Here is a 14,977-nt window from a genome sequence, read left to right as displayed (position 1 = left end):
AAATCTGTGCTGCTGCCTAAAAAAAGTAGGAAAGTAGGAAAGTAGGAAAGTAGGAAAGTAGGAAAGTAGGAAAGTAGGAAAGTAGGAAAGTAGGAAAGTAGGAAAGTAGGAAAGTAGGAAAGTAGGAAAGTAGGAAAGTAGGAAAGTAGGAAAGTAGGAAAGTAGGAAAGTAGGAAAGTAGGAAAGTAGGAAAGTAGGAAAGTAGGAAAGTAGGAAAGTAGGAAAGTAGGAAAGTAGGAAAGTAGGAAAGTAGGAAAGTAGGAAAGTAGGAAAGTAGGAAAGTAGGAAAGTAGGAAAGTAGGAAAGTAGGAAAGTAGGAAAGTAGGAAAGTAGGAAAGTAGGAAAGTAGGAAAGTAGGAAAGTAGGAAAGTAGGAAAGTAGGAAAGTAGGAAAGTAGGAAAGTAGGAAAGTAGGAAAGTAGGAGAAAGCCACACCTGTTGCTTGTCAGTAAGTTCAACAAGGCCATATCTTCGGCCAGCAACACAGAGGCATCTCTTTACTGGCGATTGACTGGTGAACATGAGGGGTACTTGAGACTTTAGGAAGCAGCATGCGTGTTTAGGCGTCGCTCCGCTCAGTCAATCGCGTTGTCTATAAAGGCGGGCGTATGACCCTCGTGTAATCATCCTATTTACCTCTCATTAGTTCTTCAACACTATCATCCCTTCTTCTTTTCACTCTTTCGAATTCGCCCGCTTCAACTAAACTCCCGCCGACACGCTCAGCTATGGCCTCAAATCTCTTGTTGGAACTCCCTGAGAACGAGGTCGTAAATTTCAGAACCGAATCCTATTCAGGAGCCAATAAATTTACCAGCATCAAGGCAATCCCAAACTCGCAACTCAGAGTGCACACACGACATGACAATGGTCACTATGTGGATTCAAGCTGGGACGCTTTGCTAGATCCTTTTGATGATGATCATCTCCGACTTGAGTCAGAAACAAGGAAACCAAATGCGCGAGCCGCATGGATGCTGGAAGTTGAACAAGATGGAGCCGACTACTTCAACCAGGAGATTTCAGCAGTGGTCCTGTCGAAGCTTACGGAGTACCCTCGGGTCTTCAACCAGTCTCAAATGGGGCCCCCTCATGGACGCAGTGGCAAATTCATCGACCTTGTCTACTACTGGAAGGACATATCTGATCCTAGAGGCAACTTGAAGCACGTGGCCTTCATCGGAGATTTCAAGAGAAATGTCCTGAAACCGCATTTATGGCAGGACGGAAAGATCGAGAGTGACAGAAACCAAGTGGCACTCAGCCGAGAACTTCGAGGGTCAGTTCCCGTACCCTTTCCCTGGAGCTTTACACCTATTCAAGAATCTGATGTACTGACAGTATCGTAGCTATGCAATTGAGTACGGCTGTCCTCAGATATTCTGCTTTGACATGAATGCTTTCCTCTTCTTACAATTTCGCGCAACCAAGGAAAGTAAATTGTCGGATGCAAACTGCCCGGTCGACTGCTGGATATTTTCGCGCACAGAGAAGGATTCCGCTTATCCATCGGAATCCATCCGACAAGTCTTGTATCGTTTCATCATGCAAGGTATCCGGCGATCACAGTGTCACGGCTGTCCAGTCTCTGCGGTAGGCGATTTTAGTCCCAAGGGACGACTGTTCTTCAACGGCGAACCATTGTGGCAAAGAGAAGATGGCAAAACCGGCCCGAAACATCCTTCGGGGTATACGAGATCAGTTGATGAAAACAACGGAGCCATCGCTTGGGAAACCCCCGACGGCAAATGGCTGACTGATGCGAATGGGCAAATGATGTACGACTCTAGGCCACTATGGTGGAGTGAGTCTTCGTCGGAGGAAGATGTCGAGATTTACGACGCGAATTGAGAGGTCACTTCCATGTTGTGACAGATTGCAGGGCAGTTCCCTGAGGTCTCCTATTTTCCTGTTTTCCTGTCTTCCTGTCCTCTTGTGTCTTGCTTTTCTGTTTTACTTTGTTACCTATTTAGGCATAACTCAATAACCCATGTACTCTGATTTGTGCGTACCATCTTTGGTGCGGTGCAGACCGTACACTTTGCATTGCCGTCGTGCAAAAAACACCATGAAAGTTGAGAAATGTGCAGCTTTCGAAATCCAAAGATTAAACCAGGAACGAGTGACGCGACCCATTACGTGGTGACAGTTCTATTTTCATCCCATTTTCTGGTGGAATAGACAAGTGTGCGCTAAGGTGTGGCGGGCTTGAAATTTCCGCGAGCGAAAAAAGAAATGTTGCGCCTGTATGATGCACTATTTTGAGACATCGCTTTCGATTGAACTCAATGTTTGGTGCACGTGCCTCCCAAGCTGACTATATAGATTGGGAGTGTTCCTTGGTTTCCATGTCACACACCTCACCACTTTCTACAGTTCATAGCGATCCTTCAGCGCAACATGAATGTGGAGGTAAGCACGCCTAACTAAGGCTACCGACTCGATACAGGCAGAAGTCTTTTATTGCCGAGACTAATCTGCTTGCAGTACATCTTCGAGTTTCAGTCGACAATCATTGTCGCACACGGAGCACCTGTATTTATTCCACCCGATCTAATATTCCATCACGTCCTCCGGCTGGAGCTTGGAGAAAACGACTGCCCCAACCTTCCAAGAAAAGTCGTTCTCAAGAAAGAGGGCCCTGAACGGAAGGATCTTTTTGACAGAGAGATTTCCATCTACGATCAATTACGCCCGCTACAAGGGAATGCTATTCCGCAATACCTGGGCCTCGCAAGCATAGAAGGCGTCAGAGCGCTCCTGCTGTCCGACATAGGGGGCGTAGCGATGTCACAGATGGAATCACCGCTGTTTGATGGGGCAAAGCTGGAAGAAATGATAGCCACTCCTCTGAACCTGATCCGCCAGCACGGCGTTACCCTCGGATACCTGTCAATGTGCAACATACATTGGTGTGACGATGCATTTCGTGTCGTCGATCTGGCTCACGCGCAGATTGTTTCCGAGGAAAGTGAGAGTGACCCTGTCAAGGAGCAGGTGCGGGATCTAGTGGGATGCTTCCAGGCTCGGCATAAGGAGTTATTGAGAGACAAAGAAATGTCGAGGCGTCCAGTACGACCGGCAAGACGCGCAGCGCGGTCGACGAGACATGGAGCTCGATCTGCAGCGCGGTCGGCAAGAATTCGAGAGATCGCAAAGTATTGAGCGGACAGGTGTTGTCTGCGGAAGTCATGACCACCTTTCCAGCAAGAAAGTACGGGACTGTAGCAGATTGCGAGGAACACGCGGCAGAGTAGTGGCCTCATTGCTGGAGTCAATCACCCAATACATTGAAAATTCCATCATACTACACAAACTTGCTCTGAGACACTTTGTTCACTCTTAACGCGCTGCAAATAAAAATGCGAATGAGGTGACAGACAAGGCCGTCCGAGGCAATAATTTAAATCCTACGCAGACGGCCGCAGAGTCGCCCAGTGCAAGCCAAAACTAACACTCGGCTCCTTCGCGCAAGAACATTTTCAGCAGCCCACAGGGATGACTGGCTACGCCTCAAAGACTAGACCAAGCGCCTCGAAACAGGAATACGCCAAACCCAAGCCGCATTTACCCGCTCGTCACGTACCATCCTGGAGACGGCATTCTCGAACCGGACTCGACACATTTTCCGCGAAACGTAAATGAGTTCTCTGCTTTCAAGAACTAGAAGGGCAGTCGGCATCGCCTCATGCTGACGTATCTGGCCAACTTTTCCGATGTTTGTCTTCGAAGTGCGGGCAGCTCGTCTGAATTGGACAGCAGCTGCAACGATGAAGACGAGATCATTCCCGACCACGTGGTGGAAAGGTAGAGAGATGTTTGGCCTGAATGAGGCCAAGATCAACAAACTTGAGGAGAGAATGGCGCTTTTGACCCATCAAGTGATCGCAAATCACTCTGCGAAGTTCGATTCTTGTTGAAGGGGATCTCTGATATATACTGATTTTGCCAGGGCCAATCGAGAGAACCAAGCGGCTCAAGTTCGCATCAGCGCCAGAAGTTGCCGTCCCAGAAGACGCTTTTGAAGCTCGGGATGGTTGAAGACTGCTGAAGTACCGATTCGGCTGCTGGCTTGTCGACGGTAATCAGAGGCTAAAAGCAGCTGAGGGTGAATAATCGACATGTTTGTTGCTGCGAGCCATGGAACGAAGCAGCATAAGCAGGTCCTCACCGTGGGTCTTCTTTCGGGGTTACTATGTCCTTTCATAAAGGGACACAAACAGTGCATTACCCAGAATAATCCGCAGAACCATGACCACAGCTGTTTCTAGATCTTGCAGCCAAGTATTGTAGATCCACGCAACAGGTACCGCTGCCAAGATGTTTCCTGCTTCGTCAGCAACATAAGCTATTAACAGCTCTTATTTTACAAATTTGCAGAATCGAAAACCGGAAACCGATTTCGATTGCGACTGTAGTTGATCTTAATGTTCTATGTATTCATCTTTGTACAGTAAAAGGCGTAATGGGCTTCGCTTGATCACATAGTTAACATCTTTTGTAGTGGTGGTGTGGAGTCGCTACAGACATGGGCTAGTTGACACCCTTGTAGAGTGCAAGTCACCAGTGGAGCCATTGCTAACGGAGCCAGAATTGGTCTCAATAAGTTACGGCTTGAACAGGCTCTGGGAACCATGACAGAATGAGGAATTAACAGATTATCTGTAAGCCATTTCTGGCGTTTCCATCTTAACTCTGATAGTAGCTGTTCTTTCAGTACTTAGTGGGTACAGCTGTAATCTGCCATCCCATGTTAAATGTGACCCCACACCCCCACTACAAATAATGTTGACAATGAGATCTGGCGAAGCCCATTACGCCTTTTACTGTATTCGTGCTCGGAAGGTTTCGAAGCCTAGACTGTCTCGGATTCTCAACGACGCCTGTTCCTGCCCCGGCGCGGAGGCAGTAAAGATGACTGCGCTATGCGTCACAAAATCTACTCTCTTTTCTGCCACCCGAGATATTCGTAATCCTGTCTGGTCCATGTCACAACTAGAGAAATCAACCCCTTTAACTTCTCTTTTCGCCAGGAGCGCAGAAACGGATGCTGAACGCAGATTAGTGGCTGCTTCGGCACGAAAATGGGGGACAGACCTGGATCAACTCGTCCGCAGACGACGCAGATGTCGTCGCTGAAAGGAAACTTACGACATCCGGGTCCCACTGCTCCGGATCGTCAAGACCCAGGTTGGCACCCTCCTTCACATATCCTTGCATCAACTCCATCATCGTGCGTCCTAGATCGCGCAAGTCATCTTTGGAGCTTAGCGGGCGGCAACCTTCCTGACCGCCTGTACGTTCTGATCAGCTCGACGTTTCCTAGTGGGCGGCGGACCGGGGATTAATTACTCAGCTTGACCCGACCACTCGGGTGGAGCAGAATACGCGAGCAGCTGAGACGGCCGTGTTGCAGTCCCATTCGCTCAAGATGAACCAGCGCTTCAACTACCTGGCGGATTGTGAGAAAAGTTTCCGCCAGAGTGAGGGTAGAACGAACCTGTCCTACGATTGCTGCCAGGCGTTGACGGTTCAGGTATGGATTCCCAATGGCTTCTTGAAGGGATCGCGGCATGTGCTCGTAGACCACGTGGTAGAACGTCTTGTCGCTGTAGATTTCATGTATTGTGACGAAGCCCGGGTGTTGGATTGACTGGAGCATCTCCAATTGCTGCGGAGAAAGCTCTGAAAAGTGGCGAACGTCAACGACGTCGCCAGATACACCCCTCTTTTCAGCAACTACGGCAAGATCGCTATCTCCCAGAGTTTGACTGTAGATTTTCTGGTATGTGGTCCATGGTGATGCCGTCTTGACTAGTACGGTGGCGATTCCGGAGCTTCCGATTTGCCTTGCTTTAACGATCCGTAGGAGGTCCATCCAGCGTTCTTAGACGATTGAAATTATGCGACTGGAGAAAGCAAAGGAGAGGAAGGACGGGTGAAAACGAAAGAGGAAGACGATTAATAAGGACATTAGACGGTCAACGGAAACGTAGAAGAAAGAAGCGTTATTTCAGCTTCCATAGCGTTGTGATCGGATCCAAAACTGGAGCTCGCGATACGCACCTTCCAACGAAGCGGAAGCATTTGGATCACCTCGGTACGCTTACCGTGTGCTCCCTGCAGATTTCTTCACTTTCCCTCACAACACGCTTCACTCACACGTACACAAGAGCCCGCGATGGTAGAGTATAGCTTCACCCAGGTGAACCGGCGACTTGAAGAAGAGCGTCGGGCCAAGTTCTGTGGTACCGCCAGTATCAGCATATCGTCACTGAAGCCAGCGTTGAGAACAGCGGACCGCGTTCGCCGTCCCGCTCCCGACCCGCTGAAGAGGCTGTACCGGGAAGAGCACGGATGCCGGCAGGAAGATCACAGTCATCATGCCAAGGCTATCATCAGTCAATCCAACTTTGACGCTGCCATATTGCAAGCAGAGATCCCCGTCTCGAGGCTCCAGAGCGATGCTTTGCCCTATCCGGTTTTAAGGCTCCCACCCGGAGTGCGGCTGGAATGCCTCCAGGGGTCGGATCGTATCGTAGCAGCTGACGAAGTGTTTGACGGGACGAACAAGCATTGGATAGTCGATCTTTATCTAGACGGTGCGTTCGCAGCCGAATCATGAGACGGAGCCAGCTGACGTGTCTCAGATCTGAGCGATGATCTGAAGAGGCTTTTCGTCGAAGAGTTCGAGTACCAGAAGGAGCCTGACGATGGCGAGTTTTACTGCAAGATTCGCGGATACCAAGGACATCATGGTGACGAAAATCCTTTCTTCGAAAGGATATGGCTGGGGAGGCTTTCCGCTGTCTCGAAGAATCGTCGAGATCTGCTGGATCAACTGTTTCGCCATAAGAAATACACCGATGCGTTCGACGCGCTGCTCGCCGTTCCCGCCATCTTTTGCGGCTTCCGCCTCTCCGTGGTTCACCAGGTAATATGCATGAGGTGTGAAGAGGTAGAGCAGTAGCCCCCAACGACGGACTGTCCCAGACTGACTTGACGCAGCCAAACTTGCACTACTTGAAACACATACTCCAGGTCTGGACTGATATATGCGGCGGCAGCCCTGAGTCTATGCGGCTCGTTGATCGAGCAACGGTGGAACGACTGCAGGGGACAGCGCCGGGAGCGTTTAGTGCAGACCACGACGAGCTCCTAGGTGACCTCAAAAGCGGTCGCATCTTCGGGGACTTTCCCGAGCAGCAGCGGAACGAGATGTGGAGCCGAGTCTGTCACGTCTCGAAACAACACTTGATACCGTCGCTTTTCACCTTCTTTGAGGATCGAAAGTTCCTCAGCGCTGCCGCGGATTGCATGAGGCGGCTCACAGGCGTCGACTCCAAAGTCACGATTCCGAGCCGTCTTAATGAGATGTTCCAGAGTTCAACCCAGCAAACTGCCCAATGCACGGTGCAGGTGTCACAAATGACGTATGTGAATATCCAAGGAGATGCAGCGACTCGTTTTGATCTTGGATGCCGGCAGTTATGGATCGCTGCCTTTCGAGAGTTCCGGGAACTGCCAGCGGACGTAAAGAAGAAAGATATACTTGCAAAAGCTCGGGGGAGGGCAGATGAGACCACCCTGTTCGAGTTTGCTTCTCTCGCGAGCGGGTTGGGTTTCGAGTCCAAAGAAATAAGTAACATTATGGGAGCGTCTCCAGACGTTGAAGTCGCCAGGCGTCTCCTTCTCTCTGCGAGAAAGCCAGGGCATTATCAATACCCCAATCTTGAAAAATGCGTTCAGCAGGTAACGGAAATAATCGCGACGGCCCAACTAGTGCCTGCGCCCGAGATGTCACACGACTATGGTTTGAGCGAGCTGTGCACCGAGCCACTGGTCAGATGTGGCATTCCTCGCGACATCGACCACGCCCGTGATCGAACGAGATTGTTTCTGCCGAGCATACTGGCAGAATTTGAGACCGGGCAAACGCGTGTCACATCATTCTTCATAAGAAGATCGGTCTACATATCATATTTCGGCCTTCCTCTAAACGTAGGAAATCTGACGATGAACAAAAGAATGCCGTACAATTTCCCTTTGGGCGTAAACGGGGCCGACCGTGGTAGCACAGAGGTTGTCGGCTCTGGAACACAAACGACTACGGCGGCACATGCGGATGCCCAACTCAGACTAGATCAGCTCAACGAGCTTACTCAGCTCGAGCAAGCCAAACTGGACCACCTGCAGCAGCTGGTCCAGGAGCAACAAAGCCGTTTGGACCAGCGTACCGAGAATATCGACCACATTGCCAGTGAGCCAGACTCTCGGCAAAACCGATTGACGATTGAAGCGCCCGAGGGAAATGACCAACGTTCAACGGGTATTGAGCTTGCGCCGATCAACAACGACTGGGTTATAGAGGCGCCATCGACTGGAGACGCAGAAAGCCGGCGCTCTGAAGAAAACGACTCCAGGCTCGCAAAACGACCTCGAGTAGTCACGCAACTCGATTTTGCTAGAGTCCAATTGGACATTCCCTCGCACGAGGACAACAGTCGCGGAGACACATCATCGGATGAACCAATTATAATTAAGATTATTTCGCGAGACGACACTGGTCGGTGGGCTCTGAACAATTGGATTCACGTTAGCGCCTCAAATCCAACAGAAGTCGAACGGACAGCAGCAAAGTACACAAGGAAGCACTTTTGTCTATTCGATACCAGTTACAACAACCTGATTCCCAAAACATGCTTCGAGAAGGTGAGGGCGAATGGAACATATACAATTCTCGCAGTTCATGTTTCCAAAGTCAGTGCAAAGGATGATGGTTGGAGGAAGTTGGACCCAATGTTATTAGAATACAAATAGCGTGTGAGGCTTTGATGATAGGAAAATATAAGACCTGTATGTCTAGAGGGCATACAGATTTCCTGAGGACGAAAGAGTTATGATGCTTGCTGGTCTAGGTTTGAATGCTCTGTCGCGTAAACCCCGCTTCTACATGCCGTCATTAAAGGCCCTCTCAACCGTGCCACGATATACGGCGAGTCAGTTGTGCAGCAAACGAGTGCCTAGATCTTGCTCACCTCAACGAGCGGTATGCGTAGTCTGTTATCAGACATGCTAGGTGATTGCAGATGCGGCGGTAGAGGGTAATAAGGGCTTTGTTTGCTGGTCTACTATCAAACAGGAAGACATACAACGCGGGGGACAAGTTTTGCCCCACTCCCCACTCTTGCGTATTGGGCTGAACGAATGTGCACCTGTGTTCATGTTTCATTTGCCTGGCTGGTAATCCAATTCTATCATATCGACCTTGCTTCCTAAATATCCTCGAACAAGCCTTCGTAAAGCATGCCTCACCTCCGACGACGACGATACTATGTGAATGAGGACAAGGACCGACACATCGGAGGTCTAACGTACCTAAGACTACCATGTCCCCCCTCCTCTTTTCGTTTTCCTGGACCTTTCGTATGTGTTTGCCTTCGACCTCTTCGCAAAAGATGGCGCCGAGGTCCGGAGTACCTTTGACGATTGTAGCCCGGGGACTTATGTCGTGACCCCGAGAAATATGCTCGATGAATATAGATATTTTCAATATCTATCGTGCGTAAGTCGGAAATCAACAAGCTCTGCGACGCAACTTACGTATCCGTCGTCCAATGTATCTTCCACAAGTGCGCCGTCAAGTAGATCTTTGACAGCAACAGCCAGTTCTTGAGGTGTTAGCGAGACAGAGTACGCAAGCCGGCAGCATCTTACCGATAGTCTCTAATTTCCACACGAGATGGATGCGTCGGGTACGGGCTTTGCGGCTGTTGAACTCGTAAATAAGCCTTTTTAAGTACGGCAACTGCGCTGCGATGCCGTAGCCACTGGCAACCATGAGGACAACATCATAGTCGGTGACTGGGATGCTCATGCCGTGGGGGCCACCGAAGACGGCAGGGCAAGTCTGCTGGGCCTTCTGCAATTTGCTACACTGGAGGAGCTTCTGAGTCAACCCCGAGCGGGGCTCAACCAACAAGTGAATCGTGTCGACAGGTGAGGCGGACCATGATGCAACCACAAAAGGATGTGTTTGCCAGAGTGATCGGAGCCTCGCCGATGGCGTGAGTACCCACAGACTTATCGACTGTCCGGCGTCAATAATAATAGGGCGTGACAATCTCAGTTCGACAATGACAACATCGCCGGAGTTGCTGATGGACGCCCGAGGAAAGCCATAGTACAAAAGTCCGTTGCGGTAGATAATCAGACTTGATAGGAAAAGGAGGGACAGGGCAGATACGCCGATCAACACGTAGAGGAACAGACGAGCAAAGGCCGGCTGCCGAGCCAGGTGCTCCCACATGCCGTAGATGGACAGGACTGCCATGCCATGATGGAGACGGATGAAGAGTTCGTAGTATCTGTCTCTGAGGGCTGGCAAGGAAAGCAGCACAAGACCTCCAATCGCTGACGCCGCCTACCATTTCAGGTCAATAGATCACTCGGAACATAGGCTTCAGAGTTTGGACAGCTTACCACAACCGCGCCTTTGTTATCAGGTGAATCCAATGGGAATGACGTAGAAGACATCTGGGCAATGATTACGTGAAACATGACAAGCAATGAAGCCATGATGCCCGTCAAGCCATGCAGACGGCGAACCACGCGCCATCGAAGACCCAGTAAGCTCGTCAGCGAGTCAAGATGCCACACTGCAAATTGAAAAACCATGTGGATGAGAGCCAGATACGCCGCACGCCGTCCTGCATCGGCCAGTGAGGAGCATTGAAACCAGAGACAGAGAATGTTGAACGTCAGGTAAGCTGTCGGGACCAAGACGTCGGCCCAGCTCCATTCCCTATATATGGTCGGATAGACTAGATACCTGAGGATAGGAACACGCACAATAGAGACCAGTTGCGACAGGCGGGAGCGAAAACGCAGGCAGACGAAGAACAGAGAGAGGCTGAGAGCGGAGACTGCGTAGACAATAACGATGAGATGTTCTGAGTTTTGCATGTTCAACACGCGAGCGGTGGTCAAAAGAAGTTACATACTGGACGGCTGTGCGCGTCAATTGAAATGCGTTGGCGAATGTCTTACATACAACTGCTCTCGACTGCCCCCTCACGCGCACATTACGGTAACAACGTGGTGCGCTTTTGTCTCAGTCACGCTGCTGTTCTGGTGGGAGCCCATACTGGATTACGTCTCAATTGTAGGCTCTATTGTAGGCTCTATTATGTATAATAATATATAACATAGTACGTAGATTATACGATCGACATTTCTAGCTTCAGTCATTTTCAGCTGCGATACCACGAGCAACTATCAGCTTATCACATACTGGCTCTACAATTTTACTGAGAGTTTAAAGGCTCAACAGGCTCCTTTGCGTCTGACTATCTTGCTGCTCGAGAGAGCCTATAGAAGCTCTGAGCTCTCAGTAAAAGTATCATATGCTTTGAACGGCAGACACTTCTCAACTACTTGCTGTGGCGCGCAACACCCCAAAAGTATAAGAAGCTGCGAAGTCACCGCTTTCAACACCACGGCCTTGTTCCACTCTAACCATATCGTAGTTCATCAATCATGTCCACAAAAAACCAAGCTGTTCCGCAGAACCCAGTCCCTTCTTCCGACGCCAAAGGCACCGTAACGACTTTGCCTCTTCCGTCACCTGAACCGACACCAGGCGTCGAAGATGGCAGGATCGAAGCTGACCGGGAGAGGGTAGCTGCTGCCACAGAGCAGGCCTCCAGAGTCCTCTCAGATACGCCGGACGGGGCGACTGGGAGCAAAGGCAGCGAGCCTCCGAATGAAGCTAGCGCACGCCTCGAGGTGATCACGGAGAGTCGGCGGATTCTTGGCTGCTCTGATACTTCATATGCGGAGATTTTGGGAGTCGAAATAGACTCCACAGCGAAAGAAAAGGAAGCCGCATGGAAACGCCTAGGGTGTCTGCTGCACAAGAATGTCACTGATCATCCGGATGCTGCGAAAGCTTTCGAAAGTAAGACTGACTTACATCTCCCTGCTAGTCAGATGCTTACATAACGTTAAGAACTTCAGGACGCGGCAGAAAATCTGGAGATAAACCATCTTCCCATCGAAGAAGTGGTCCAATGGGACGGCAAGGAGGAACTTCCCGATGATGATAAAGATGGTGGAGACATTCCAATGGAAGATGTCGTGCCCAACCCGCCGGAATTCATTACGAAGATTTACAATGAAGCAACCGCGTCGCTTCATGACCTCAGGCGCGATGGTAGCCGCCAAGCTGCGCAGGAATACTTAAATAATCGCAACCAATTGATCAAGGACTTTAACGTAGCAGAGAAGACAGCGTTAGGCGTCGGTGGGACCGATATTTCCGAGGACCGCTGGTGCATCCCTCTGGAATTTTTCACCACCCATTACAGCATAGTCTACAAGAATCAAAGGATACTCGAAGGCGACCGATCGAACCAGTCAGCCCGGGACGCTATTGCGAAGACAAAGACATTGATTGACATCAAGATTGAGAAAAACCACTTTCCGGGAGAATGGACTGTAATGACGGCAGACGAGTACTTGCAAGAATTCGACGAGTACTTGAAAGTAGTAGACAAGACATCTGCGCTTGCCGCTGCGCCTGCTGAAGCCGAGAAATCTGCTGGGGTCCAGGCCGTCATCGACTACCCGTGGACTACCACCAAGGCGGCCGACGGCTCTCTCATCATAGGCACGCGAAAGCAGGGGCGATTCGGGACCCGAGTGTGTGTTGAGACGCGAGAAAACGACGGCCGAATCATCCGCCGTCTCCAGTCGGCTTCGGAAACTGGGCTCTCGGAGGTCGAAAAGTACCGTAAAATGACTGGCGCGAAAGATCTTGCGGAAGGCCAATCTCAGTGGTCCTGCGACGATCGCGACGACTTCAAAGAGCTGCTTTGGGTCACCAAGTCGCACACAAAGTGCAAGAATACTGCCGCTGGAAAGAAAAACCCATCTCCGCGGATTGCTGCGTTAAGTTCGGCTCCAAGGGCATTCAGATGCTTACCGTCAGCAGCCTTAGCAAGGTCGTCGGGTCTTCAAGCGCGAGAGCCATGATCGAGGACGTCTGTAGCAGAGACAACATCTCCCCGCCGTGGAAAGCTGGAAATATCAGCGAGTATCACGATCCCTCGAGGCTGGAGAAAGACCCGGTTCGTCGCAGGCACCTGCAGGAGACGCAGGCAGCTTCAGCAACCGACAAACATCCGGACCAGCGAAAGCAGGGCATGGATGAAGCTATGGGCAAGAGTCAAGGTGTCCTCGAACCGCTAGAGGGCAGAGTTCAAGGTCTCGAAAAGGGAATGGAGGAGATGAAAAACATGGTGACGATCTTGAATAATAATATGGAGGTGTTGATGGGGATGTTGAAGGAGTCTTCTTTGAAGGCGAAATAAGATTGGTCTTGGATTATTCTGTAATGGTTTGTTTGGACCCACTCGTGCTTTCTCTTGCTTTGTCGTCATGTTCTATAGACAGATAAGCCTAAGTTGAATTAGTTTTTCTTTATGAAGAACGACTATCTGCTACTTCTCAACGTTATCTTTTGAGTTGAAGAAGCTATGCGTGCATTGAGATAAGGTAGCAAGTAAGATGCTGTGGTGGTTGCTATCTCAGCATCCGATGGTTTGTTGGGTGAGGACTGAAACTGGATTGGTTCTGATCTGTTGCTCACTTCCCCATGGTCACACGGCCTATTCCATCAATATTGTATTTGGTCTTTATTCCGTGAGCCTTGCTATATACAAATGTCTTCTACCTACTATGTCGCTTTTGAGACTCCCGTTATCATCCAACATTCGCATGGGTTGTAAGTCAGTCCGGTCAACAGACCGACAAAGGTGTGAGTCGAATGTTTTTTCGAGACTCTACAGCATATAAGTTCCCAGCTTTGCTTATTGGGAAACAGAATCGCGTCGAATCTGAGGATGTATTGCACGAAGCAATCTCATCACGATACGATGTAGCTAAGAACAGCCTAAGGCGATTGAATCTGTGGAGGCCGACTATTTTCCATCCGTCCAGTTGGTTTCAGCTGCAACCATGCAGGAATAGGAAGACAGCCCTTCCATCGGCCGTCATAATCTTGGCCTGGATGCAAGGGATAGCAGTTGCAACAGGCTTCATTCTTCAAATATGTAAGCGGTAAGTTTGAGACACGAGTTCCACTCAGTAAGAAGGATCACTCAAGCTTCGTTGTTGGCTTCCACGAAAAGGAAGCGCTTGGTTCGAGCGCGCAGCACCTGCTGATGTTTGCTTAGCGTGTCATCAAGAATAGCGAAAAGCGGCTGTCTTCCCTCAAAAAGCAAAAAGCTTGAGAATACAAAAGAGACTCCGGTTTCGGTTGTGCCAGGAGCTGAGTGTTGCTCTCTGAGCCACATGTGTGGATGGCAATAGTAATATACCTCATGTTTCCGACACCACTTTTGCGATACCTAAAGCGGCTGAAATACACCAAATGGCTCATACACATTTGGCTGAGGACTGATACTGGCACGGCTTTGCCCTGGCTACAACTTGCTTAACAACGCCAAACCGGCGCCTAGAGACGGTCTCACGTCGAAGCCATTCATTTTATTACAGTTGCGGACCAGAAGAGAGCCTAGCACGCATTATCAAGGAAAGGCCGCAGTCAATGTCAGCACACCTGCCCCCCCTTGGAAGAATTTCATTAGCGAACGACGATTGTATCGGGGACAGAATGAAAGATTCGGTGAAGAGCCTCCTCCGACAGGCGCTGGAAAATGCACACAGACACGCTCACGCAAAAACACGCATCCCTCTCCAGAGAGAACCCCAGAGCAACTTGGCAGCTTGCGACATTGTCAGATGCCAGCCAACACATCAGCAAGCCTCATCTACTTTGTAACTGTACTGGAGTATACAACCTTCTTCTAGGTTTCTGCGTCCACTTATCTGGTCTGGCAGTAAAATTGCAGACAGCAATCCTCTCTTCGTTGCCCCAACTACGAGCCTTTCCATGGCGCCCAGGTAGACGGCGG

At 50.0% G+C, this 14,977-nt stretch overlaps 6 protein-coding genes across 6 annotated transcripts; 4 read left to right on the top strand and 2 right to left on the bottom strand.

Moving 5' to 3' along the window:
- Positions 1-973: 973 nt before the first annotated feature.
- On the top strand, positions 974-1,850 carry CGGC5_v016076 (uncharacterized protein; the record flags this gene model as incomplete). Its single annotated transcript, XM_032027792.1, has 2 exons — positions 974-1,278; positions 1,349-1,850. The coding sequence occupies 2 exons, from the start codon at positions 974-976 to the stop codon at positions 1,848-1,850; spliced, it is 807 nt and encodes a 268-aa protein (XP_031875846.1).
- Positions 1,851-2,399: 549 nt separating this feature from the next.
- On the top strand, positions 2,400-3,164 carry CGGC5_v016075 (uncharacterized protein; the record flags this gene model as incomplete). Its single annotated transcript, XM_032027793.1, has 2 exons — positions 2,400-2,411; positions 2,487-3,164. The coding sequence occupies 2 exons, from the start codon at positions 2,400-2,402 to the stop codon at positions 3,162-3,164; spliced, it is 690 nt and encodes a 229-aa protein (XP_031875848.1).
- A 1,774-nt stretch (positions 3,165-4,938) lies between these two features.
- On the bottom strand, positions 4,939-5,877 carry Nuak2 (NUAK family SNF1-like kinase 2; the record flags this gene model as incomplete). The annotated part of the gene is made up of 4 exons (XM_066153449.1): positions 4,939-5,049; positions 5,097-5,293; positions 5,352-5,451; positions 5,500-5,877. 4 exons carry the CDS (start codon positions 5,875-5,877, stop codon positions 4,939-4,941), a joined length of 786 nt encoding a protein of 261 aa, XP_066007233.1.
- A 25-nt stretch (positions 5,878-5,902) lies between these two features.
- On the top strand, positions 5,903-8,819 carry CGGC5_v016073 (uncharacterized protein; the record flags this gene model as incomplete). The annotated part of the gene is made up of 5 exons (XM_066153448.1): positions 5,903-5,937; positions 5,996-6,099; positions 6,173-6,601; positions 6,650-6,957; positions 7,008-8,819. 5 exons carry the CDS (start codon positions 5,903-5,905, stop codon positions 8,817-8,819), a joined length of 2,688 nt encoding a protein of 895 aa, XP_066007237.1.
- Positions 8,820-9,227: 408 nt separating this feature from the next.
- On the bottom strand, positions 9,228-10,964 carry FRE3-1 (Ferric reductase transmembrane component 3; the record flags this gene model as incomplete). The annotated part of the gene is made up of 5 exons (XM_032027797.1): positions 9,228-9,331; positions 9,378-9,555; positions 9,603-9,670; positions 9,717-10,422; positions 10,482-10,964. 5 exons carry the CDS (start codon positions 10,962-10,964, stop codon positions 9,228-9,230), a joined length of 1,539 nt encoding a protein of 512 aa, XP_031875867.1.
- Positions 10,965-11,537: 573 nt separating this feature from the next.
- Positions 11,538-13,372, top strand: CGGC5_v016071 (uncharacterized protein; the record flags this gene model as incomplete). Its single annotated transcript, XM_066153447.1, has 3 exons — positions 11,538-11,958; positions 12,010-12,878; positions 12,956-13,372. The coding sequence occupies 3 exons, from the start codon at positions 11,538-11,540 to the stop codon at positions 13,370-13,372; spliced, it is 1,707 nt and encodes a 568-aa protein (XP_066007235.1).
- Between the last annotated feature and the right edge of the window lie 1,605 nt (positions 13,373-14,977).

Source organism: Colletotrichum fructicola (genome assembly GCF_000319635.2).
Source record: "Colletotrichum fructicola Nara gc5 chromosome Unknown KSG_Nara_v1_contig10, whole genome shotgun sequence".
In the NCBI taxonomy this organism is placed as follows: Eukaryota; Fungi; Ascomycota; class Sordariomycetes; order Glomerellales; family Glomerellaceae; genus Colletotrichum; species Colletotrichum fructicola.
This window is presented reverse-complemented; position numbering and strand designations above follow the sequence as displayed.